The sequence below is a fragment of the Bos grunniens genome, chromosome 9, assembly GCF_055505025.1.
Source record: "Bos grunniens cultivar Pamir isolate PY7600 chromosome 9, Bosgru_T2T1.0, whole genome shotgun sequence".
NCBI classification, from domain to species: domain Eukaryota; kingdom Metazoa; phylum Chordata; class Mammalia; order Artiodactyla; family Bovidae; genus Bos; species Bos grunniens.
This window is the reverse complement of record NC_141173.1, coordinates 88,896,477-88,923,837: the sequence shown is the minus strand read 5'-3', so window position 1 is coordinate 88,923,837 and position 27,361 is coordinate 88,896,477. Positions and strand designations below refer to the sequence as shown.

At 42.2% G+C, this 27,361-nt stretch overlaps 1 protein-coding gene and 1 long non-coding RNA gene across 9 annotated transcripts in view; one reads left to right on the top strand and one right to left on the bottom strand.

Annotated features, from left to right (window-relative positions):
- Window positions 1–116: 116 nt before the first annotated feature.
- The window catches only part of PLEKHG1 (pleckstrin homology and RhoGEF domain containing G1), a 249,041-nt gene continuing 221,796 nt past the window's right edge, over window positions 117–27,361 (bottom strand). For 7 of the 8 annotated variants that reach the window (XM_086318316.1, XM_086318314.1, XM_086318312.1 and 4 more), the window contains 5 exons: window positions 25,742–25,828; window positions 21,720–21,758; window positions 20,233–20,255; window positions 10,946–12,566; window positions 117–3,676 (listed from right to left, as the gene is read on the bottom strand). In XM_086318316.1, the coding sequence (XP_086174442.1) occupies window positions 2,613–3,676; window positions 10,946–12,566; window positions 20,233–20,255; window positions 21,720–21,758; window positions 25,742–25,828 (2,834 nt within the window). In that variant the 3' untranslated portion in view covers window positions 117–2,612. The remainder of the gene's footprint in view (window positions 3,677–10,945; window positions 12,567–20,232; window positions 20,256–21,719; window positions 21,759–25,741; window positions 25,829–27,361) is intronic. The other variant, XM_086318319.1, reaches the window with a different exon arrangement.
- LOC147366335 (uncharacterized) lies at window positions 1,827–25,960 on the top strand. Its single transcript, XR_015133317.1, has 2 exons — window positions 1,827–1,957; window positions 25,745–25,960. It is a non-coding gene; the product is annotated as an uncharacterized LOC147366335 (long non-coding RNA).

Here is a 27,361-nt window from a genome sequence, read left to right as displayed (position 1 = left end):
CTGAATTATTTTCTACACATTTTCTAATTATTTTCTAAGACGAGGCAAAGTAGTACAGTAGTATAATTCAGACAAATCTTGATCTTTCTAGAATCAACACACTAATTCACACTGTATTTTGCTTTGTATTTTACAAACTTTATTAAATAATGAGCATTACTAACTTTCATTATCTTATATACAGTATTTAAACTGTTTTCCAAGATGCATGGATATTTTTTGTTTGTTTTTTTTTTTTGCACAAAGAACAGAGTAGGTGAAAAGTGAACTTATAAAAACAATTAAATCTTCAGTACAGAGACCTAATAAGAACTTGACATACACTTAAGTACATATAACTCTTTCCCTGCAATTATATACATCCCTACCCCACCTCCCGAAGAAACTATTTTTTTTTTTGAAACTATTTTAAACAAGAGCACTCAATGGATAACTTTGAGGGAAAATATGAACCTGATGATATATGTACACACAGATCTCAAAATCTGCATCCTGGCTGACAGAAGGGGTGTACAGAACTACAGATTTGTCCTAGAACCTAAAGACAACCATACAGACATTTTATACAGTAAGACAGCAGCCTTCGTGCAGCAGGGTGTCTTCCTATAAGTAATATCAAAGTCGTGCAACAGGACTGGTGTGGAGAATTAATAATTTCTGAGAGTAAGACACCAGAGTATATGGATAATACAGAATCTGGGTCTTACAAACTAAAAAGCAGAACTGGGAAACTGTGTTCCTGGGACAAGAAAGTCAGGTAACTTTGTTTTGTAAACACATTTACACATATCTCTAGCAAGTCTGAGAATCCACACTCTGTTACAATGCTTCTCTTTTCTGATACTGCTTCATCTTGAAAACTCATGTTATGTTTAAAGAAAGGCCATGAAAGAAGAAATGTTTCCAGAAAACTGTTCGTCAATATGGACTTTGTTTTATAAGCTACAAGAAGAAAGTACAGTACGGAAAAAGAAGATATGGGTTATGTTTTTGTTACTTAGAAAAGGAATGCGTTAGGTACCTGTGTATAAGGATGGTCACATTTTATGTTCTTAAGTACAAGAGGCATAGCACTTAAAGAGAAAAAAGAATTATGCTAAGATGACTCAAAGTACTGATTCAAATCAACATCATTGCTTATCTTTAAATGAAAAGCCCAGATCCCATTTCCCTATACAGACTAGCATATCTTTTAAGATGAAAACAGAGGGTGGGGAAGGGACCACAGAATGTAGCTAAAATGAGAATGCAAAGGCCACTGTTTGAGAAAATATTCTTTTTTCATTTACTGGAGTCTTCAAAAAACTATTTTTAGAAAGCAGCAATAAATCCGCTATCATTCTTCTCTTCAGCTTCTTTAATTTTGTGTTTCACTCACAAGGTCTTGCTTTTGTTTTTCTGTTCCCTTCTGTAAAGAGTTGTATCAGTCATAATATCACAATGAACTGCTATTTAAAGGCCACAATTACAACATGAAAGTAAGATATGACTAGTCAGAACTTAGTGACCAAAGATTCTGCTCTTCTGTATGCCCCCAAACAATGAAAAAAGACTGCCATATTATGTCTGGATTAGAAAATAAATGTCATGGCCCTCAATAAAATCCTCAAGGCTGGGTTCAGGTTATCGGGATGAGCACAAGACTCGTGAAAGGGCATCTGCACAGCTGCTCTGGGAAGGCTAGCTTTAAAGGACACTGTTTTAGCTTATGGTTTACTTCGTGTTGATTAAAAACAGGCATAAGAAGTAGTGGAGGTTTCTATCTGCTCCCTACCCCCAACTGTCACATGATGAGATAATCAAGTTGTAACCAGATGTCAACCCATCTTCTCTAATAAGTCGATTTGCATTTTCTTGCACTTGGTTTTAAACCATTAAGGGAATCATTCATTTAACCCCATGGAACATAAAATACATCATGAGCAGCACATTCTTCAGGCTTTGTTCAGGAATACAGGTAAGAATTTTTGCTTATAGAAGATTGGTCATATTACATTCTAATTTCCAATAATTACACACTTTCTGCACTATAATGACCTGATGTAAGGAAGTCAGCATAGAAACCCTAAAATGGGTATCTAGACAATATTCTGATTAGAGATCCCTCATTTGAGGTTTTCTAGGGTCTTGTCATGAATTTAACAGAAATGTCACAGGTAAGCATGATCCTTTAAACGGCTTTAGTTTCCTTTCTTTTTCCTTCCTTGTCGCCTCTGAGTCCTAGGATAAAACTAACTAGTGGCTTCCAGGTAATAGGAGAGGATTATTGTATTTCTTAAAGTCTTAGTACTAATTGTCAGGAGAAGGGGAAAAAAATACCATGGCCATCATGTTTTAAAAAAAAAAAGTCTAAAAATTTTCAAGGAAGATTGACTTACATGAAACATGAAGACCATCAGCATCAGAAAACAGTGTTACGTGCTGACATTTGCTACAGTACAATCCTGGCTGATCACCAGACGTTTCAAAAAATTGTGCTATTAAAGAAAGTATATTTTACATCTCTGGTTATTACAAAGTTGTTTTAATCTGGTGCATACAAAACACCTCTCAGAATCTGTAACTCACGAGCATAGTAAGAAGTTAATTGAGACAGCTACTCTTAAGAACCTTTAGGCAAAGCTGCTTGAACTAAGACACTGGAATTTTTCCCTTAGAGACTGGACAATATTTTGCTGATTGGGAGATGGGCCCTTCCAGAGATAGTCATTCAGTTTGTCGGGATCATTGTATGGCGTCAGATACGGCGAAATCCCAAGTTTGCCACTTACTGGCTTTTTTGGAGTGCACGGACTATTCAAAGGGTAAGAAGTCGTGTGGCTGCAGACGTTATCTGCAAAGTCAGCGTCTGTAATCTTTGGGTCAGATTTCCTCCTCCGACTGTGAGACAGTTCTAACTCAGACTCATCTTCTTCTGACTTGATCTCCACATAGTCATCTTCGTCTCCTTCAGTCTCTTTGAAATTGGAAAAATAGTTCTGGGTAGCCATTTGAGCACTTAAAGGTAAATTTCTATTCACTACCAGAACTTTCTGCGAGTCCTGGAGTGTGAGATCTGAGCGTTTTTCAAGGCCCTGTTGACCTGAGTCAGCAATACTTGGCAGCAAGTCCTGGTGACTCTCCCACCTTGAACTTCTGTGTAGAGAGACAGGCTGCTTCTTTGCCACGTCACTAGGGTAGTTGATGGAGTCGGCAGACTTGTTTATCAGGATGGAGGAAGATGATTGGGACCTGTTATAAGGCTGAGATTTAGCACTGATTCCTTTCCGACCCAGAGAGTTGTAAAGATGGCCCTGGCAGGAGTTCTCTTTGTTTGGCTGGCTGACCACCACGCTGTGTCTCTGCATGAAGCCCAGCAGAGGGTCGGAGGTTTGAAGAGAAGGCACAGAGCAAGCTGCAGACAGTTGTTTTGGGGTACTTCTTGCATTGATCTCTAAGATGGGATATTTTGACTTTAAGTCTTGTTCTGGCCAGGGACAGAAGTCAGCTAACTCTCCATTACTATAGGTTGAATGCAAAAGCCAGTCCTCGCTACCTTGCTGGGCATGGGAAGGTGATGCAGAGCTGAGGTTGGAGGGGTCTTGAGGGCTGGCCCAGCCATCCTTCTGAGTCTTAAAGGGGGTCTCTCTAAATACAATCTGGTCATACAGTTGGGAATACTCAGCAATCCTGGCACCTGGAAGGAAAGTATTAAAACAATAAATATACACAGAATCATTTCTGCATGTGAAGATTAAAAAACTAAGAATGTTCTAATAACGTATTTAAAATATTTAAACAGTAGACAGGACTTTAAAGTTTGAGGATGAGAAATCATCAAATGCTAAGCAACACAAAATTAATTAATTAATTAAACTAACACAGTCTAAAAAAAAAAAAGCCACCTAAAACTTCATTTAATTTGACCTAATTCTGGATTATTTTATTTCAACAGCAGGTCTGCAAGGGTTCCCTGTTCGTAATGAAAATTTCTAGTGTTTTTTACGAGCATGGAATAGTGTCAGTGGATCATAAAACAGGAATCATAAAAATAAGAAAGTCAGCACTTAAACCCTGGTCAACAAAAAATAACTCAAGTAGTCATTAAAAGCAGCACACCCACCGTGCAATGGCTACTAACCCTGCCTCACAGGCTTGGCTGCTCTCAGACTACTACTACCGGAAGAGTCTGCTTCTAGCGGCTGCTCCTGTACTTTCTGTTTCCAGGCAGCCGCCCACTGCCACTGTCTGGGGATGTTGACAGGAGGTCCTTACTTCCAGGACTTCAAGACCACACATCCCGACTGACCCACATCTCCTTTCCCATCACCGAGAAGCAGGCCACTGAAGTTTTCCAAGATAAGTCTTCCAAGTCTTAATGTCTTGGCTTTCAAGACATTAAGCATGAATCATCCTGTACATATAATCCATAATATAATGCTCTCTAGTACTGGTTACAGGACAGGATTTTGCCACCATTTCCATGAAAGCCATTGCCATTTCAGATTAAGCTATGAGGCCATTATCCTCTCTGCTCCACTTCTGAGTGCAGACATTTCCATTTATCAATTTTTGCTTTTTGGCTCTGCCAGGTGGCATGTGGGATCTTAGTTCCCTAGCCTGGAGACCAAACCCCTGTTCCCTGAAGTAGAAGCAGAGAGTCTTAACCACTGGGCCACCAGGGAAGTCCCAGAGTACAGACATTTCTAAAGACATTAACAGAACCAAGATATGGATAGAGAATTCTGTTGGGTCAGGAATGATCTAGGAGAGAGAGCCCAGAGACATCAATTTCAAAAGTTGTCTCCCCCCACCTTCCGGTCCAGGTACCCATATGACCACTGTAGCATCCAAGAATTCCATGAATCCTATAAATTGCTCAGACCACATCTACAAAGTCCCCATGAAAGGAAGCTATCTATCCTGTATATAAGGACCAGGAAGTGACAGCATATCTCCTACTTGAAGCCATTTCTATTTCTAGTAAATCATTCCTTGAAGTTAAACTAAACATTTAATTGAGCTCCTGCCATTTCTTTCAAGTTTGTCTTCTGTGAGGACAGACAACAAGGTGCTGAAACTTCCTCAAAATTACTTGCCCCTTAGTCCCCGGAATCAGGATAAATAGTGTTTATCTTCTCATTTTAGGTCCTGCATTCATTCAGATCCTTTAGACTTTTGAGTCCAAATTCCTTTGAAGGACAGAGATTATTAGCTTAGAATATCTAGTAACAAAAACTTGAACTCCTTAAAAGGCATAGTAAAGACTCGTGATACTAATTAAGATTTGGTAACCCCTTAAGACTGGAAAAGGTCAGTTTTCATTCCAATCCCAAAGAAAGGCAATGCCAAAGAATGCTCAAGCTACCGCACAATTGCACTCATCTCACATGCTAGTAAAGTAATGCTCAAAATTCTCCAAGCCAGGCTTCAACAATACGTGAACTGTGAACTTCCTGATGTTCAAGCTGGTTTTAGAAAAAGCAGAGGAACCAGAGATCAAATTGCCAACATCTGGTGGATCATGGAAAAAGCAAGAGAGTTCCAGAAAAACATCTATTTCTGCTTTATTGACTATGTCAAAGCCTTTGACTGTGTGGATCACAATAAACTGTGGAAAATTCTGAAAGAGATGGAATACCAGACCACCTGACCTGCCTCTTGAGAAATCTGTATGCAGGTGAGGAAGCAACAGTTAGGACTGGACATGGAACAACAGACTGGTTCCAAATAGGAAAAGGAGTACGTCAAGGCTATATATTGTCACCCTGCTTATTTAACTTATATGCAGAGTACATCATGAGAAACGCTGGACTGGAAGAAACACAAGCTGGAATCAAGATTGCTGGGAGAAGTATCAATCACCTCAGATATGCAGATGACACCACCCTCATGGCAGAAAGTGAAGAGGAACTCAAAAGCCTCTTGATGAAAGCGAAAGTGGAGAGTGAAAAAGTTGGCTTAAAGCTCAACATTCAGAAAACGAAGATCATGGCATCTGGTCCCATCACTTCATGGGAAATAGATGGGGAAAACAGTGGAAACAGTGTCAGACTTTATTTTTTTGGGCTCCAAAATCACTGCAGATGGTGACTGCAGCCATGAAATTAAAAGACGCTTACTCCTTGGAAGGAAAGTTATGACCAATATAGATAGCATATTCAAAAGCAGAGACATTACTTTGCTAACAAAGGTCCGTCTAGTCAAGGCTATGGTTTTTCCTGTGGTCATGTATGGATGTGAGAGTTGGACTGTGAAGAAGGCTGAGCACCGAAGAATTGATGCTTTTGAACTGTGGTGTTGGAGAATACTCTTGAGAGTCCCTTGGACTGCAAGGAGATCCAACCAGTCCATTCTGAAGGAGATCAGCCCTGGGATTTCTTTGGAAGGAATGATGCTAAAGCTGAAACTCCAGTACTTTGGCCACCTCATGTGAAGAGTTGACTCATTGGAAAAGACTCTGATGCTGGGAGGGATTGGGGGCAGGAGGAGAAGGGGACGACAGAGGATGAGATGGCTGGATGGCATGACTGACTCGATGGATGTGAGTCTGAGTGAACTCCGGGAGTTGCTGATGGACGGGGAGGCCTGGCGTGCTGCGATTCATGGTGTCGCAAAGAGTCGGACACGACTGAGCAACTGAACTGAACCCCTTAAGAGACTGAAAACCTACATGGACTTACCCATCCTGAAATATACAACGTTTAGTCAACTATGAAACCCAGCCAATGTCAGCTGGAACTTTAGGCCTGTGTTTGGTTAGCAGTCCCACCTGAAAGTCAAGATGGTTCTTCCTGAGCCATTCTCACCTACACCATGGCTCTGAGCCTGGTGCTACAGCTCAATTAGGAAGGCTCTGTACTTTCACAAGCTTCCAAGAAAATGACAATTTGGGAGAGAACAGTGAGGGCTAATTTTAAAAATTCAGTTAAACTACTGCAGCACCAAAATTTAACTCCAAAGTCTTATAAGAACTGTTAGCTCTTGATTTTTAGAACATCTCAACAAAACCCCAGAAAAATCTCAAACCATGTATTATTCAAAATAGTCACAGTATTTCTCATGCTTTTTTCTTCATCACAGTTCTTCTTCCTTTTCTTAATCAAGTCCTTAATCAATTTACCTCTTAAGACCCTCTATAAGCCCTATCACTTCTATAGATCCTTTTCTAACTTATTTCTCTGAAGTCTTATATACTAGTATGCACCATAATATTTAGCTGTTGCTTGTATATGTATATATGCATTCGTTCACACAATCTTGTGTTGGTAGCTGTTTTATCTAAGCTGGTTTATTATTCCATCTACTCCGCCACAGAACAATCCCCACTGAAATCAAAACATAGTTCTGGATAGAAATTGGTCTCAAGAACTACTTGATTACTCAGAATTTTTGGACAGCCTCTGTTCATTCTAAATATGTTAAACATAAAGGTGCCTTCCTTAAGACTATACCACTAAGACTGGAAAGGCAGCCAAGAATTCAGGTTTAGCAGGAAAAGGAGCAGCAGAACGACAGGTGTTAGTAAAATGCTATGTAAACACATATATTTTATACAACTTATAATGGGCACAATTTATCTTCAGATAATAGAAAGCTGACCATTTATAAATTTGGAATAAAAAGTATCTCATAAGTAGACAATTTTCTGTGACTAGTGTGTGTGTCTTTTTGGTCTCAGCTTGACATTCTAAGAAAGTCTATAACTTGCCTGATGCTAACAAGAAGGTGAGACAAGCTTTCAGAGCAATAGGCTGTCATGAAATAGAGTCCCTTAGTCAGACATATAGGAAATAGCCAGCTCAAGATGACACCTCTAGCCTAGAAAACTTAGTAGAAGTCAGCAGGATCAACATTCTTCCTCTTTCTTAGTTCAGGCATTAACAGTCCTTATAGACCAAGTACATTATCAGTATTCTACAAGCCCAGGTTTATTTCTTTTTTGTAAGTTTAGAAGGGAAAATTCTTGTCATTACAGACAAAAATTTGAAGTGATTCTTATTGATAGAAGTATGAAATAGAATATTTTCAAGGCAGGATTAAAATCGATGCTTCTAATGTTGCTTGGGTGTAGAGAACAAAATGTTATTTTGCCTTTCTTACTTTATACAAGGAGGAAAATTCCTCAAACCTTTATGGAGTCTTCTCCCACGTAAAATATCACCCAAAAAAAAAAAAAAATTGTGTGTGTGGTGGGTGGGAAGGGAACCCAAAGCTTCTTTGGTCTCTAAGACTGTCAGGAGGAAGGCCTGATGGGACAAGATGGCCAGCATGCGCTCCAAAAGGTGGGAGGGACTAGACCTGGTTGGGTGACTTATAGGCGGAAGTGTGGCCCGGCCCGGGGCCTGTAGACCCCGGCTAGAGAGTTCAATAAAGGTGCTGGAGAGTTTCAGCAGGTGAATAGGGCGTTCCTCCTTCCGCACAACACCGAGAGCAAGCTCCTGGCAAAGTGGCAAGGCCCATACGGAGAAGTCTGGAGAATCGGTCCATTCGATTATGACGTCCTGTGCCCAGATAAACAAGAGAGAGAAAAGGAGTCATCATGTCAACTGATTGAAAGCCTGGTGGGCACAGGAAGTGGTCTCGATCCACCCAGATGGAAGAGTCCTCAGGTCTGAGAGGAGGCGGGCCCTAGGGACATACTCCCACCAGCCAGCAGGGGGAGACACCATTCTCAGAAGGTGACTCTGGAGAGATCTCTTTCTTAGAGAGAATGTTGATGGTAGCCCACCACGTGGAGAAAGGGCCCAGACACAGAGTTGAAAAATAAAAAGATCCTACAGGAGCCCAGGAAGACACCAGTAGGCAAAACAAAAAGAACAAACCAAAAGTGGGGAAAAAAGCAAAAGAAAACCCCAAAAGGAAATCTACTTAATATTTAAAAGGTGGGTAAACGTGAAAGTGAAGTCACTCAGTCGTGTCCGACTCTTTGTGACCCCATGGACTGTAGCCCACCAGGCTCCTCCCTCCATGGGATTCTCCAGGCAAGAGTACTGGAGTGGGTTGCCATTTCCTTCTCCAGGGGATCTTCCTGACCCAGGGATCAAACCCTGGTCTCCTGCCTTCCAGGCAGACGTTTTAACCTCTGAGCCAGCAGGGAAGCCCTAGGATAATAAGGACTATTCAAAGTTGTACTGAGTTCTCATGATTCAGTATTGAGACCTGGCTTCTACCAGGGTTAGAACTTTGTATGGTTAATGGATGGTCCATATTCCAAACAATGTGCCTCAAGCAATTACCTCTTTTTAAAGGACAATGTGCTGGCCTAATCAATCTATTCTCAAGTGAAACCTCACTATGGTATTTGCTCTCATTCTGAGGTGCCGTAGCCTGGATTCAGTCAGTGGTTGCATTGCCAATACGCCACTTATGCTCTAAAACAGTCTGCCTGCAGCTGGAATTCAGTCACTTGTTCTACATGTAATAACAAACCAGTTTAGCAACACTAGAGTTAGAAAAGGGACGTGAATTAATTCAAGCATGTTATTGCAAAGAGAAAAATATATGCGATCCAGCCTTTATCATATTTGTATAAACATCACTTTTAACCTTTATTTTACTTAAAAAGAAGAACAAGTCAAAGAGTTTGTAAAATCCTTCAGGTCACATTTCCAGGGCTTAACATCCCTAAATGTTAAGAAATCTTACTGTATGAAAATTCTTAAACATTCCCAAACTTAAAAATTTTTTTCCCTACAGATTTTGGTCATGCAACTTGTTGAGTTCACTTAGGACTCAGATACCTGCTTCTTATTCTCTGGTTCCCACATAAGAAAGCAGTCCCAAAGACAGGAAGTCAGTGGCATCAAGCTGGCCGGATGAGCCATGTTGCCATCAAGCCAATTAACAAGACATGCCCAGATAGTGAGCCATCTGGTTTTTACTTCTAGTTGGAGAACTGTCTCCTCTCACTTGATACAGAGGCAGTTCTTAGTCAGAAGTTCTATGGCAGGGATTCCTAAAAGAGGATGGAAAGTCCACAGTTTACAAAACTCAGATTCCTGAGCCTAACCCCAGAAATCTCTGAATCTGGAGGTGAAAAACTCCTCAGGTGACAGCACCCTCAGGTTTTTTTCTTTCCATGGCAATCCTGAGCTTTATTCACATAGATGCCCGGCTTCCATGAAGAACCCTGTGTAATTTAGCCAGGGGATATGTATATTTTTTTCCATGTCCTGAGGCAAGCAGGATTTTAGTTCCCTGACCAGGGATTGGATTTGGGATCCTGTGGTAAGAGTGTCAAGTCCTAACCACAGGACCACCAGGGAATTCCCTGTACTTCTTTATAATTGAGAAAAAGGCAAACATGATTATCTCTTTCTTTCAACCCTAATGGTACCAATATCACACCTGTGATCCTGGTTTAGTTCTGCCCCCAAAGGAGGCTTGACTAAAAGAATTAAATTCCTTGGAAGCATACCTAAGAATACCAAATGACATAGTATCAGATGGATTATAGCAGCTATTAAAAAAAAAAGTAACGAAAAACAGCTGGGTTAGTATGAACAGTTTTTTAAAAACTGCAGAAGGGACTCCTTTTTGTCTTTGTTAGGATGAGTAGGCATTATTGTTGGGATTCTGGAGCAAAAAGCAATCCTATTCCGTGTGTGTCCAAACTTTAAACTCTTCACTCCGCTACCCAGCCACTCCTTCTAACACACTGATGCACAGGGAAAAAGCTGTAGATGCCACCAGTGAAACTGAAGGCTATTTTTCAACCTCAGATTAAATTAGACAAAGCTGCTTCAAACAGTATATCTGGAGTGATGACGTCACAGACACCAGGAAACCCTCCAGACCCACTGGTGTGATGGGGTGGGTGCTTCGTCTGCGTGTCAGTGAGCCTGTGGTCTCGCTGTGAGAATGAACATCGGGGTGGCAGCATCCTCACAGTGCTAGGGGCATTTAGAACCTAAGCGCGACTCTCTGCCGGTCCTCGGAAAGAGAAGGGCTGCTTGGGACCTACCGATGGCGGGCCCGCCCTGCCTCTTCTCTTCTAGGATGGCCGCCAGGTCCTTGGACGCGGGCTTCTGCGGCTGGCTACTGAGCGTCTGTTCCAGCTCTGGGTTTTTCACTTTTAGCAGCTGATTTGCCTTCTTGATCTTCTGACTGTACTGCCTGGCCATCAGGAAAACCCTGCTCCTGGTCTTGTCTACATTGTCCAGCCCGGGCTCAGGGTTCTCTAGGTCCGCTGGGGACAGGCTGCCGCCGGCCACATCATAGGGACTCTCTGCGGGCGGCAGGTCACTGGCCAGCGACAGCCGGTGGAGACTCAGGCAGGAGCTGTCTTTGGAGGCTGGGGCTCGGTCCAGGGCGCAGGGGGCTGGCCCGGGCCTGTCTGCTGGCGGCGCGAGGAGAGCCCGGCCCGCGGCCAGCGAGAGCGGGGAGCGCGCGCTCAGCTCCGGGGCACTGCCCGCCAGCGGCCGCTCCTGCACGTCATCTTTGCTAACCGGAAACGCGGCCAGGAGCCGGTTTCTGGCTTTGACTTCGTTTTTCTTGATGTAATTTTCCAAGTCATTCCAGATTTCATCTACTTCTTCAGACAGTTTATCAGAGATGGACCGATCCGCTAGGGCCAAGTTGCAGCCGAAGGAGTTATAGAGCAAACTCAGATAATCGTTATCAGAGGAGCCTGGCGGGTAGGGCGCCTCGTCCTCACTGAACTGGAGGCTGTCCTGGGAAGCAGAGGCCCGCAGACTATCACAGCACCCCAAGTCGGCCTCCAAGCCCAGGAAGGTGCTCCTTGCAGAACGCTTCGGGCTGCTGCCCTTGAAGTCCCGGGAGGGCGCCTCCGGGAGCGCAATGGTGTCATAGACATTCTCCTCCATCACCTGGAGGTCGTGCATGCTTTGGTTCCAGGCCTCCCCGGCCGGGAGGGCTCCATCTCTCCTGGGGTGCAATGTGCTCTCCTCCTCAGGCCCCGCTGGCTTCTTGGAGAAGGCCAGCTCTGGGGTGCTCTTGGGGCGAACAGAGTCCCTGACTGGTTTCTGGGGACTGACTTCAGCGTCTTCGCGTTTAGCAACCATCAGTTTCAAGTCCTCGTAACTTATGTTGTCATAGACATGGTCTATGTCATCTATAGTCAACTCTATAGAGGACCCGTAGGGAGTTGTCCCGTCCTGCCCCTCTGTTTTAGGGTCACCCTGCAGTTCCCTCCGGGAGCTGTACTGAGAACCACCACTGTCCCTAGTTCTTATGTCAGGGGGACACGTGTTGCTCTCGCCAGCACTGCTGGCCCGCCGCACAATCCTGTGGCCAGAGCTGGAGGTCTCGGAGGACTCGATTTGTCCCATGTGCCAACTGCAAGGTCGACTAGAAGTACCATCTTCACACAGCTGGGCTGAGTTCAGATCCGAGGAGGAGAAGGATGGCAGGAACATCTGATAGTCGTCTTCATCCTCCTCGTTCTCCTGCGACCTTCGGCTGGGAAACAGGGCTTGGCGGATCTGGTGGTCGGTCCAGATGTTTCTGACAGCCCCACCCCCACGAAGCACGCTCAGGATGGTCGAACTGCTTGGCTGACTGTTTCGCTGGGCAGGAGAGGGCCCTGCTGAAGTCAACTGGGGAGACCCTTCCTCTCTGGAAACCTGAGGATGAGAGAAACATACCGATTGAATTACCCCCGACAGGTCACGTAATTCAGAATAGTCTCCTGTATTTACACATTGTCTTTCCCCCTAGACGTGATATTCTTAAAGAAAATCATCAGGACACATGGTTGATTTTTAACTGAATTGAAATCACATTGAATATTTTGCAGTAGGGGCAGAAAGGACAGGAACTGATGTTTACTGAGAAATAGGCTCAGCTATCGGAGAAGGCGATGGCACCCCACTCCAGTACTCTTGCCTGGAAAATCCCATGGACCAAGGAGCCTGGTGGGCTGCAGTCCATGGGGTCGCTAAGAGTCGGACATGACTGAGCGACTTCACTTTGACTTTTCACTTTCATGCATTGGAGAAGGAAATGGCAACCCACTCCAATGTTCTTGCCTGGAGAATCCCAGGGACGGGGGAGCCTGGTGGGCTGCCGTCTATGGGGTCGCACAGAGTTGGACACGACTGAAGCGACATAGCAGCAGCAGCAGGCTCAGCTATTTGAAGACGTTCTCCAAACTGCATGTTCATAATCACTCTTTGAAGTGGATATGATTGTACCAGTTTCAGTGGTAAAGAATCCGCCTGCAAAGCAGGAGTTGCAGGAGATGCAGGTTCAATCCCTGGGTCAGGAAGATTCTCTGGAGCAGGGCATGGCAACCCACTCCAGTATTCTTGCCTGGAGAATCCCATGGACAGAGGAGCCTGGTGGGCTACAGTCATAGGGTCGCAAAGAGGTGGACATGACTGAAGCAACGTAGCAAACAGGCACGCACGTACCAGTTTCACAGTAAGCACATTTAGGCTCTTAGGGTTCAGTAACTTAACTCTCCCTCGTCAGTGGAAAGGCTAGGATGCAAACCCAGGTCACCTTACCCCACTGCAGGGAATCAGCTAAATACAGAAAACTGTCAGATACTTCAAATCATTTTGATATGCTCTTGGAAAATAACATTATACAAATGAACATATATAGGTGTCAAGGGCCATGGTATCTGGTTTCTTTTTGGGGCTTGATCCTTAGCAGTCTCATCCTGGTTATTGGTGTACCAGAAACACCTCTGTCAGTGATCTGACTATGTCCTTTGAGAGTTTCTTTTAAATCTCTGAAACTGCATGACCCTGACTTGCACTGCCTTGGTTTATAGATTCTAGGCAAAAGAGCCTTTGTTTCAGGAAGTTAATTTAATCCACTATTGAACTAATGAAATTTTTACTTTCTTTCAGAATACACTTAATTAATATTTAGATGTCTGTTAGGAAGTAAGTACGAGTGACACTAATGACTTTTAATCAGAGAGAACAATGAGTCTCTAATAACTTGGAACCTTTCCTGATGGAGCTCAACTGTGCATGCAGGGAGCAGACTGCCCTCTGATATCCTCTGTGGGTATTGGGATTAGCTTCAAAGAGTTGAAAGGGTTAGGACAGGTTCAACCTAATTATTACCAGCGACATATTTTCTGGTCAAAACACTAGCATAACCTATTGGAAATGTCAAATTAACAAGAACTTTTCATCACTGATCAATGAAACTGGGATACCTATTACCTTGATATTCAGTTCAGTTCAGTGGCTCAGTCATGTCTGACTCTTTGCGACTCCATGGACTGCAGCACGCCAGGCTTCCCTGTCCATCACCAACTCTTGAAGCTTACTCAAACTCATGTCCATTGAATTGGTGATGTCATCTAACCATCTCATCCTCTGTCATCCCCTTCTCTTCCCGCCCTCAATCTTTCCCAGCATCAGGGTCTTTTCCAATGAGTTAGTTCTTCGAATCATTTTACCAAAATATTGGAGCTTCAGCTTCAGCATCAGTCCTTCCAGTGAACATTCAGGACTGATTTCCTTTAGGATGGACTGGCTGGATCTCCTTATAGTTCAAGGGACTCTCACAAGTCTTCTCCAACACCACAGTTCAAAAGCATCAATTCTTCGGTGCTCAGCTTTGTTCATAGTCCAACTCTCACATCCATACATGACCATTGGAAAAACCATAGCTTTGACTAGATGGACCTTTGCTGACAAAGTCATGCCTCTGCTTTTTAATATGCTGTCTAGGTTGGTCATAGCTTTTCTTCCAAGGAGCAAGTGTCTTAATTTCATGGCTGCAATCACCATCTGCAGTGATTTTGGAGCCCCCAAAAATGAAGTCTGTCACTGTTTCCACTGTTTTGCCATCTATTTCCCATGAAGTGATGGGACTGGATGCCATGATCTTCGTTTTCTGAATGTTGAGCTTTAAGACACTTTCACTTTCATCAATAGGCTTTTTAGTTCCTCTTCACTTTCTGCCATAAGGGTGGTGTCATCTGCATATCTGAGGTTATTGATATTTCTCCTGGCAATCTTGTTTCCAGCTTGTGCTTCATCCAGCCTGGCATTTCTCATGATATACTCTGGCATATAAGTTAAATAGCAGGGTGACAATATACAGCCTCGACATACTCCTTTCCCGATTGGAACCAGTCTGTTTTTCTATGTCCAATTCAGCTATTGCTTCTTGACCTGCATATAGATTTCTCAGGAGGCAAGTCAGGTGGGCTGGTATTCCCATCTCTTTCAGAATTTTCCACAGTTTGTTGTGATCCACACAGTCAAAGGCTTGGGTGTAGTCAATAAAGCAGAAGTAGATGTTTTTCTGGAACTCTCTTGCTTTTTCTGTGATCCAGTGGATGTTGGCAATTTGATCTCTGGCTCCTCTGATGGGATAAATCCAGCTTGAACATCTAGAAGTTCATGGTTCATGTACTGTTGAAGCCTGGCTTGGAGAATTTTGAGCATTACTTTGCTAGCGTGTGAGATGAGTGCAATTGTGCGGTAGTTTGAACATTCTTTGGCATTGCCTTTCTCTGAGATTGGAATGAAACCTGACCTTTTCCAGTCCTGTGGCCACTGCTGAGTTTTCCAAATTTGCTAGCATATTGAGTGCAGCACTTTCACAACATCATCTTTTAGGATTTGATATAGCTCAACTGGAATTCTATCACCTCCACTAGCTTTGTTCATAGTGATGCTTCCTAAGGCCCACTTGACTTCGCATTCCAGGATGTCTGGCTCTAGGTGAGTGATCACACCATCGTGGTTATCTGGGTCATGAAGATCTTTTTTTGTATAATTCTGTGTATTCTTGCCACCTCTTCTTAATATCTTCTGCTTCTATTAGGTCCATACCATTTCTGTCCTTTATTGTGCCCATCTTTGCATAAAATGTTCCCTTGATATCTCTAATTTTCTTGAAGAGATATCTGGTTTTTCCCATTCTATTGTTTTCCTCTATTTCTTTGCATTGATCGCTGAGGAAGGCTTTCTTATCTCTCCCTCTATTCTTTGGAACTCTGCATTCAAATGAGTCTATCTTTCCTTTTCTCCTTTGTCTTTTCGCTTCTCTTCTTTTCTCAGCTATTTGTAAGTCCTCCTCAGACAACCATTTTGCCTTTTTGCATTTCTTTTTCTTGGGGATGGTCTCTATCACTGCCTCCTGTACAATGTCATGAACCTCCATCCATAGTTCTTCAGGCACTCTGTCTATCAGATCTAATCCCTTGAATCTATTTGTCATTTTCACTGTATAATTGTAATGGATTTGATTTAGGTAAAACCTGAATGATCTAGTGGTTTTCCCTACCTTCTTCAATTTAAGTCTGAATTTTATAATACGGAATTCATGATCTGAGCCACAGTCAACTCCTGGTCTTGTTTTTGCTGACTGTATGGAGCTTCTCCATTTTTGGCTGCAAAGAATATAATCAATCTGATTTCGGTGTTGACCATCTGATGATGTCCATGTGCAGTCTTCTCTTGTGTTGTTGGAAGAGGGTGTTTACTATGACCAGTGTATTCTCTTGGCAAAACTGTTAGCCTTTGACTTGCTTCATTTTGTACTCCAAGGCCAAATTTGCCTGTTACTCCAGGTATATCTTGACTTTCGACTTTTGCTTTCCAGTCTTCTATAATGAAAAGGACATCTTTTTTGGGTGTTAGTTCTAGAAGGTTTTGTGGGTCTTCATAGAACTGTTCAACTTCAGCTTCTTCAGCATTACTGGCTGGAACATAGACTTGGATTACTGTGATACTGAATGACTTGCCTTGGAAATGAATAGAGATAATTCTGTCATTTTTGAGATTGCATCCAAATACTGCATTTCAGACTCTTTTGTTGACTATGATAGCTACTCCATTTCTTTTAAGGTATTTTTGCCCACAGTAGTGGATATAATGGTTATCTGAGTTAAATTCATCCATTCCAGTCCATTTTAGTTCACTGATTCCTAAAATGTTGATATTCACTTTTGCCACCTCCTGTTTGACCATTTCCAATATGCCTTGATTCATGGACCTAATATCTCAGGTTCCTATGCATATTGCTCTTTACAGCATCAGACTTTACTTCCATCACCAATTAAATCCACAACTGGGTGTTGTTTTTGCTTTGGCTCTGTCTCTTCATTCTTTCTGGAGTTATTTCTCCACTAATCTCCAGTAGCATATTGGGCAACTACCGACCTGGGGAGTTCATCTTTCAGTGTCCTATCTTTTTGCCTTTTCATTCTGTTCATGGGATTCTCAAGACAGGAATACTAATGTGGTTTGCCATTCACTTCTCCAGTGGACCACGTTTTATCAGAACTCTCCACCATGACCCGTCCATCTTGGGTGGCCCTACATGGCATGGCTCATAGTTTCACTGAGTTAAACAAGGCTGTGGTCCATGTGATCAGTTTGGTTAATTTTCTATGACTGTGGTTTTCATTCTGTCTGCCCTCTGACGGATAAGGACAAGAGGCTTATGGAAGCTTGGAATATCCACCTACTAATATTCTGTCTGCCTATGGAAGCTTGGAGTATTCACCTACTAATATGTCTGTCTGCCTACCGACCTGCCTGTCTGTCTATCAGCGAGGGCAAGAATATAATTTTATCCTGAATGTTATTTTTCTATTAAAGATTTAACAATAAAAAGTCTTATTAGTCATTTAATACTTTGTTCACTTTTTTCCAAATAGTAAAACTGTGGCCACTTGAGGACTAGGAATAAACAAATACACGCACATATGGACGTGTTCAGTTCAGTTCAGTGGCTCAGTCGTGTCCGACTGTTTGCAATCCCATGAGTAGCAGCACGCCAGGCCTCCCTGTCCATCACTAACTCCCGGAGTTCACTCAGACTCACGTCCATTAAGTCAGTGATGCCATCCAGCCATCTCATCCTCTGTCGTCCCCTTCTCCTCCTGCCCCCAATCCCTCCCAGCATCAGAGTCTTTTCCAATGAGTCAACTCTTTGCATGAGGTGGCCAAAGTACTGGAGTTTCAGCTTTAGCATCATTCCTTCCAAAGAAATCCCAGGGCTGATCTCCTTCAGGATGGACTGGTTGGATCTCCTTGCAGTCCAAGGGACTCTCAAGAGTCTTGTCCAACACCACAGTTCAAAAGCACCAATTCTTCGGCGCTTAGCCTTCTTCACAGTCCAACTCTCACATCCATACATGATCACAGGAAAAACCATAGCCTTGACTAGACGGACCTTTGTCATGTCTCTGCTTTTCAATATGCTATCTAGGTTGGTCATAACTTTCCTTCCAAGGAGTAAGCATCTTTTAATTTCATGGCTGCAATCACCATCTGCAGTGATTTTGGAGCCCCCAAAAATAAAGTCTGACACTGTTTCCACTGTTTCCCCATCTATTTCCCATGAAGTGATGGGACCGGATGCCATGATCTTCCTTTTCTGAATGTTGAGCTTTAAGCCAACTTTTTCACTCTCCACTTTCACTTTCATCAAGAGGCTTTTGAGTTCCTCTTCACTTTCTGCCATAAGGGTGGTATCATATGCATATCTGAGGTGATTGATATTTCTCCCGGCAATCTTGATTCCAGCTTGTGCTTCTTCCAGCCCAGCGTTTCTCATGATGTACTCTGCATAGAAGTTAAATAAGCAGGGTGACAATATATAGCCTTGATGTACTCCTTTTTCTATTTGGAACCAGTCTGTTGTTCCATGTCCAGTTCTAACTGTTGCTTCCTGACCTGCATACAGATTTCTCAAGAGGCAGGTCAGGTGGTCTGGTATTCCCATCTCTTTCAGAATTTTCCACAGTTTATTGTGATCCACACAGTCAAAGGCTTTGGCATAGTCAATAAAGCAGAAGTAGATGTTTTTCTGGAACTCTCTTGCTTTTTCCATGATCCAGCAGATGTTGGCAATTTGATCTCTGGTTCCTCTGCCTTTTCTAAAGCCAGCTTGGACATCCTCAGTTTACATGTGAGCTAAATCTCTTTCCTTCTCTACACACACACACACACACACACACACACACACACACACACACACACCGACACAGCTTTGGAATGGACATTCTGTGTATATTCTGGGAGAAAGGTTAATCTCTTTATCTCTTGAGTCTTTTTCTGCATTTAATATACATTCATTTTTGTTAGGAGATGGAATTTTACCACTAGGAAAAAAGCATATTGGTGCTTTCTTTCTTTCTTGTCTTCAGGTTTCATAAGGTTTAGTTAGTCTCCATATAGAGACTTGGTTTGATCATTATCATGAAAAGTTTCCAAGAAGCTCCTGAGATTGTATCTCTAGGACTAATAGAGCGATTCCCCTCCCTGGTACTAAGCCAGGCTTGCTCTGTGATCATAGTTTGGCTGCCTCGCACAGCCACCTTCTGCTGTTTGCTTATGAAAACAAAGTGCATTAAAAAAACAATCAAAATCTCTTATGTCATATTTCAGGACAGTGATTCAATTCATGTTAATAAACTTGCAAAAGTTTCCAAACAGAAATATGCACTACCTGAAAAAAATCCACCTGCCCCAATTTTAAGCAAATCATTTAAACATAAGACTATCGATTTTTAGATGTTTAGACATCCTGACTGAAAGATCCATCATTTATTAACACGGTCACTCTGGCCCTGTGCCAAGGAGTGGGGCAGGCGGAGTCGTGGGGGAGATTTTCACAGCCACATCGTTACAAAACAGAAAGCAAGAAGCCAAGATCGGTTCTCTAAGAATTGTTAGTTAAGCCAATCTATCCGTAGGCATTTCGGACATGGTTCCCTCTGGTCAGGATACAGTATTTATTGTTCGTAGGTAATAAATGTGAATATACATCTTCCAATAAAACATACCATTTTTATTCCCCCTTCTTCTAACCTTTCATTGGAGGAAGAACAATCAAAACTTGATATAGTGAAGTTTTATTATACCACATATGATCACACCTCTCATACCAGCAGCAGGACTGCATTCTTAGAAGGGGATCTTTGTGATTAAAGGCTGATGCTTTGAAAAAGGAGCAAATACTCGGGATGCAAGACCCTTGGTCTAAAATGCACACAGGCACAGGGCAACATGGAGTGGACCACAGCCTGTGCTGGTGTTACATCCTAAGGTATCTTTACAGCTTCTGAGCAGAGAGGTGGGGCAGAAGGATGAAGAAATCATCGCCTTGGTTCTGAGAGATGAAGCTGGGGGTGGGGAGGTGGGGCAAGGGTTTAGAAGGAAGAGGCCTAACTTAAATCTACTTCAACATGTAATTGTTAACACTTGGAAGATAAACTGGAGGTTAGATTTTTAAGGAGAAATTAGGTATAAAGGCTGCCTAAAGTAAACATTTCAAAATAAGGAATGTAATAACACTTACCTTTTGAATGTCTTGTGCTGTTTCTGAAAAACAAAAGATTTAAAACATTTTAAAGTCTGAGGATTAAAAATGTATCTCATACATATCTAACCACTGATTTTATAGAACTTTTAAACTTATTGTTAATCACTGAAACCCAGTGAAACCCAGTTTCAAGGCTCTTTTGACCTAATTTTCAGAAAATACCACTCAGTTACCCAAGTTACATATCCTGTACTATAACAACTTGACATACATCTGAGTGTTAAGTACCTTCCTTAATCCCTGAGAGAGCAATGGACTAATTCATATTAAGTTTCAAAAGCTTTCCCTCAAAATATATATAACCTGAAAAACATACACATGAAAATCATTTAAACATAAGATTATATTTGTTAATTTTGAAACATTTTATCGGTTGTAACAGAAAGCTATAGCATTGATCAAAAGGGTCACCTTGGCTCTGTGCTAAGGACGGTGCAAGAGGAATTGTGGGGTGAGACTTACTAGCCACATCCTCATAGATATCCTTATGATACCCTGATAATCTGTGTCTCATCTTTATATGTTAATTACAGAAGCATGTAAAGTAAAAAGTGATTGAACTCTGTCCACAAATTCTACCCCACAGAGGCAACCCCAATCAAAAAAGTTTGATGTTCATCTTTCCAGGTCCTGTTCCCACCCCGCCCCCCATCCCAGTCTTCTGTTTATATAATAAGGGTACAATATGCAACACTGCATTTCCTGCTAAATATATGTGCACAAGCCTGTCAGTGGACAGATATGTACATCATTCTTTTTAACAGCTGCAGAATATTCCATGTAGTGCTCTGGGATTTATAACTTTTCAAATCATTTTTCACTAGATGGATATATTTATTACGTGGTATCCTGTTAAAAAGAACACAAATACTCATAAATGTGTGAACCCTGGGTGAGTATGTCTATACAGGAAGTGTACATTGTGAAACATATACAAGTGGAAAATATGAAACTGTTGGTTCAAGGGAAAATGCACATTTAAAATTTAAGTGGGCATTAACAAATTTTCCTCCAAAATCACTGCAGAAATTTATACACCAATAGCTTCAGAGTGCCTGTTTTTCTCTTCTTTTGGCCAAGCCCACAGCTCTCTCACCTCTGTTTATCTCATGTATATGTATGATTTTCTGATTACTAATGTGAGTGACCATTTGTAAATTTTATTGGCAGTTTGTGTTTCTGCCAGATTATATTATCTGCCTTCGGAATACAAGTCCTTTGTCTTTTTTATTAATGGGATTTCTTACATTAATATTCACAAGCATTAATCTTTTTATGTCCACTGTTATCTATACTACAAACATTTTACGTCATTCAGCTTTACATTTTATAATGGGACAGTATTACTTACAGACATTAATCAAACCTGCTAATCTGTAATTGATCTTGTGTTGATTTTTCTGTATATTGTGTGACTTTGTGGATATCAACAGGAATGAAAAAAAAAGTGATCTAGGACTTACCGCTGGTCTTCAAAACTTTATGTGATCTTGAGGAAGGTTCTGGGAGGAAAAATAAGGCCAGCATCATTTGTCAAACCAAATCAAGATTTTTTTCTTTATAAGTAATTATTATCGTTCAGTCACTAAGTCGTATCCAACTCTTTGTGACCCCACAGACTGCAGCACACCAGGTTCCTCTGTCCTCTGCTATCTCCCGGAGTTAGCTCAAATTCATGTCCATTGAGTCAGAGATGCTAGCTACCCATCTCATCCTCTGCCACCCAAATTCACCTAAATCCTGATTGCTTAGAGATACTTGGCAAGACATTCACTCTATCAAAACTGTAGGATGAACACTAAGCTATGCAATCTGGAGTCACCTAACAGAAAACCAACCCAACCCATAGTAGCACAATGTTCTCAGCTTTAAGTACCACCCTCTTCCAACAACACAAGAGAAGACTCTACACATGGACATCATCAGATGGTCAACACCAAAATCAGATTGATTATATTCTTTGCAGCCAAAGCTGGAGAAGCTCTATACAATCAGCAAAAACAAGACCAGGAGCTGACTGTGGCTCAGATCATGAACTCCTTATTGCCAAATTCAGACTGAAATTGAAGAAAGTAGGGAAAACCACTAGACCATTCAGGTATGACCTAAATCAAATCCCTTATGATTATACAGTGGAAGTGAGAAATAGATTTAAGGGCCTAGATCTGATAGAGTGCCTGATGAACTATGGATGGAGGTTCATGACATTGTACAGGAGACAGGGATCAAGACCATCCCCATGGAAAAGAAATGCAAAAAAGCAAAATGGCTGTCTGGGGAGACCTTACAAATAGCTGTGAAAAGAAGAGAAGTGAAAAGCAAAGGAGAGAAGGAAAGATATAAGCATCTGAATGCAGAGTTCCAAAGAATAGCAAGAAGAGATAAGAAAGCCTTCCTCAGCAATCAATGCAAAGAAAGAGGAAAACAACAGAATGGGAAAGACTAGAGATCTCTTCAAGAAAATTAGAGATACCAAGGGAACATTTCATGCAAAGATGGGCACAATAAAGGACAGAAATGGTATGGACCCAACAGAAGCAGAAGATATTAAGAAGAGGTGGCAAGAATACACAGAAGAACTGTACCAAAAAGATCTTCATGACCAAGATAATCACGATGGTGTGATCACTGACCTAGAGCCAGACATCCTGGAATGTGAAGTCAAGTGGGCCTTAGAAAGCATCACTACGAACAAAGCTAGCAGAGGTGATGGAATTCCAGCTGAGCTATTTCAAATCCTAAAAGATGATGCTGTGAAAGTGCTGCACTCAATATGCCAGCAAATTTGGAAAACTCAGCAGTGGCCACAGGACTGGAAAAGGTCAGTTTTCATTCCAATCCCAAAGAAAGGCAATGCCAAAGAATGCTCAAATTACCGCACAATTGCACTCATCTCACATGCTAGTAAAGTAATGCTCAAAATTCTCCAAGCCAGGCTTCAGCAATACGTGAAGTGTGAACTTTCAGATGTTCAAGCTGGTTTTAGAAAAGGCAGAGGAACCAGAGATCAAATTGCCAACATCTGGTGGATCATGGAAAAAGCAAGAGAGTTCAAGAAAAACATCTACTTCTGCTTTATTGACTATGCCAAAGCCTTTGACTGTGTGGATCACAACAAACTGTGGAAAATTCTGAAAGAGATGGGAATACCAGACCACCTGACCTGCCCCTTGAGAAACTTGTATGCAGGTCAGGAAGCAACAGTTAGAACTGGACATGGAACAACAGACTGGTTCCAAATAGGAAAAGGAGTATGTCAAGGCTGTATATTGTCACCCTGCTTATTTAACTTCTATGCATAGTACATCATGAGAAACGCTGGGCTGGAAGAAGCACAAGCTGGAATCAAGATTGCCGGGAGAAATATCAATCACCTCAGATATGCATATGATACCACCCTTATGGCAGAAAGTGAAGAGGAACTAAGAGCCTCTTGATAAAAGTGAAAGAGGAGAGTGAAAAAGTTGGCCTAAAGCTCAACATTCAGAAAACGAAAATCATGGCATCTGGTCCCATCACTTCATAGGAAATAGATGGGGAAACAGTGGAAACAATGTCAGACTTTATTTTTCTGGGCTCCAAAATCACTGCAGATGGTGACTGCAGCCATGAAATTAAAAGACGCTTACTCCTTGGAAGGAAAGTTATGACCAACCTAGATAGCATATTGAAAAGCAGAGACATTACTTTGCCAACAAAGGTCCGTGTAGTCAAGGCTATGGTTTTTCCAGTGGTCATGTATGGATGTGAGAGTTGGACTGTAAAGAAAGCTGAGTGCCGAAGAATTGATGCTTTTGAACTGTGGTGTTGGAGAAGACTCTTGAGAGTCCCCGGGACTGCAAGGAGATCCAACCAGTCCATTCTAAAGGAGATCAGTCCTGGGTGTTCTTTGGAAGGAATGACGCTAAAGCTGAAACTCCAGTACTTTGGGCACCTCATGCGAAGAGTTGACTCATTGGAAAAGACTCTGATGCTGGGAGGGATTGGGAGGAGGAGGAGAAGGGACAAAGGATGAGATGGCTGGATGGCATCACCGACTCGATGGACGTGAGTTTGAGCGAACTCTGAGAGTTGGTGATGGACAGGGAGGCCTGGCGTGCTGCAGTTCATGGGGTTGCAAAGAGTCGGACACAACTGAGAGACTGAACTGAACTGATAAGAGGATTATGTTCAGTCTCCTTCTGGCAGAGCCCTATGCCAAGCCTCAGACCTCACACGCCAACTGTCCATCTGACATGTCCCCAGCATGACCACAGAACCAGCAAACTCAGCATATCCCAGTCTCAGCTCACCAGTCTCCCCCACAGCTGCTCCTCCATCTGTATTTCTTGTTTGTCATTCACATTATCTTCCCTACTTAGTGACCAGGACATGATTTTAAGTTTTTCCCATTTTTATCCATCACAATCTTGCAGGATCCTATTGATGTTCCACCCCAGTTACCCCTATTTTATTCCAAACCTTTAGCATCTCTCACACAGACTAGAGGAACAGTCTCTTGCCCAGTGTCCCTGCCTACTTCATTTTCCACCTCGAGCCAGAATTCTCTTTTTAAAAGGAAAACATCTCATTGCTTAAAATCCTTCCATTCTTGCAAGATCAAGTTCTTGCAAGCTTGAACTTGCAAGTTCTTCCTGACCTACTTGGCCTTTCATAATCAGGCCCTGATTTGCAACTCTAGTCACATCTCCTTCCATTTACCTTGCTCACCTGCACCTCCAGCCTACCTTGCAGGCAGGGCCAAACAAGTGGCAATTGCTGTCTGATCCAAGGTGTGCCGGCTGAAGTCTCAGGGCCTTTGCAATGTGTTGTCCCCATACCATCAGGCTCTGCAGATTCTACCTGGGGTCCTGGTCCTCTGCTCTGTGTGGTCTTCTGTCGTTCCTAGAGGGCTCAGCTCTCTGTCTCCCCCGCTTTTCAAAACTTCCATTCAACTTCTACAAACTCCATTGTATGAACTGCTATTTGTTCAACCTTTTTTGACTCTCCCACTAGGCTACAAACTCCTTGCAAGCAGAAATCATGGGCATTATTTTTACATTTTCTTAGCACAGTGTAGGAAATCAGGAACTTAGTAAATGCTGGCTTAAATAAAGAAAAATCTGAGGGCTAAGGGGATACCACAAGAAGTCTAGTTTAGCAGATGTGTATTAAAATTTTAGATTTGAAGTAGTTTTGGTATATGTCATTTACAGGATATAATTTTTCACCAGTGCCAGTAAGTAGGATTTAAATACCTGCATGCCAATGGTAAAATACTATACAAAGTGAACTTAGTTAATTGACATGTTTTATAGTAACTGAAAAATTGAGAGTTAAGTAGAAAGACTTTTAGAACCAAAGCTTGAGAGCCTCAAAGATAATCAAACTCGTGATGTGTTCAAAAACCAGAAAGAAAATACCTTTTGTCTAACTGAAAGGGACTTTCATTACTAGTGCCCCCAAATTATTTAATTTTGATTATATCTGATTATATTTTATTTACCAGATTTCCTTCTCAGCCGATATGGAGCAGAGCCATTTCGAGAGCCACAAGTCTCTCCCTCGGGACTGTAACAGAAGCCTGGGTAATCTGTAAAGAACCACAGATGTCTATAAGAATGCAGTGTTCCATGCTGATCCAGTTCGATATATGGCAAAACCCACCACAATACTGTAAAGTAATTAGCCTCCAATTAAAATAAATACGTCAAAAAAAAAAAAAGAAGAATGCTCTGTTCCGTGACTTTTCAGAAAACAGGTAGGACTCGTCCTGGGTATCTGTGGATTTTTTTTCATCAGACATGGTAGAATTCCTCCTTCCATAACCGGGGTTGAACATGCATCTCAAGGCTTTGTGGTTACTGCGGGACCCGCAGGAATGTGTTAGCAAGGTAAACCACATTCCTCACTTCCACCCTCCCACAACCCGAGGCACTCACTTGTATTCTAACTATTACTTTTTTCACTCTCTGGCAGAAAGAGCTACAACCTTTGGCTTTCCCCTTCCTAAAAAGTTAGTTCAAATGTGTAAGGTGTGGTAACGTCTGGCACCCATTCAGACTCACCAGCAACTCTGAGACCCACAGAGGTCAGACAATTCCATTAGAAGATAAAAATAAGGCCCCTGAGAAACTGCAGCAAAGGGTCACATCAGAGACCCTGTCAAGGTACAGCTGCCTGGAGAATTCCATCTGGGGAGCAATTTCAAGAGGCATTTCTGCCTGGCATGGTGGTGGAGGGTGCCAAGCCCTTCCTGACCTCGTGGAAGATGCCCTCCATGTTTTTCTAGACACGCTTTAAATGGTTTAAGTTCTCTTCTCAGAAAAGGAATTTTCATTTCATTTCATCTAAGGGGTACACAGACTTTGGATTAAGAAAATCTGGTCTAAGTCTAAAGCATTGCAGCATATTCAGTGACCATCTGCACCCTGAAGCTTGAGGATAAATAATTTTAGGACATAGCTGTAGACAGGTATTCTTCAAATTGAGGTTAAGCATCTTTAGGTCTGTCTGAAGTGTGAGAAAGGTCTGAGGATTATAAAGACCACATAGACTTCAATGTCAGAGTCAAAGGTATCCAAATGAGGTCATTTGGTCCAGTGCACTGGCCTATCCTGTTCACAGCCAGCTGAGACCAAAGTCAGGGTAATCCTCCTCGGCTGGGATGCGGTGGATATACCTGGCCTGGAAGAGAGGCACAGGACGCCAGTTAGAGGCTTGCCAGCATTCTGTGTGCTCAGAGAATCTTTATTATTTTTCTGTGTTATTTATTTCTTCTTTGTTAGTTATACTCAGATCTCAAGCCTCATATTTTTTTTAAAAAAAGAATGTGTAATTACTATCTGTATAATTTATCTGTAATTTATTTTGAATTTTTTTATATTGGAGTATAACTGGCTAACAATGCTATAGTTTCAGGTGGACAGCACAGCTGCTCGCCTATACACACGTGTCCCTCCCCCCAGCCCGTTCCTATCCAGGCTGCCACACGACACTGAGCAGAGCTCCCCGTGCCATACACAGCGTCCTTGTTGGTGTCAAAGAGCTAACCCAGAGCCTGGCAATAAACAAACAATGTCGTCAAATGTAGCCGCTCATGTTGAACAGCTGTGTGTGCTAAGTC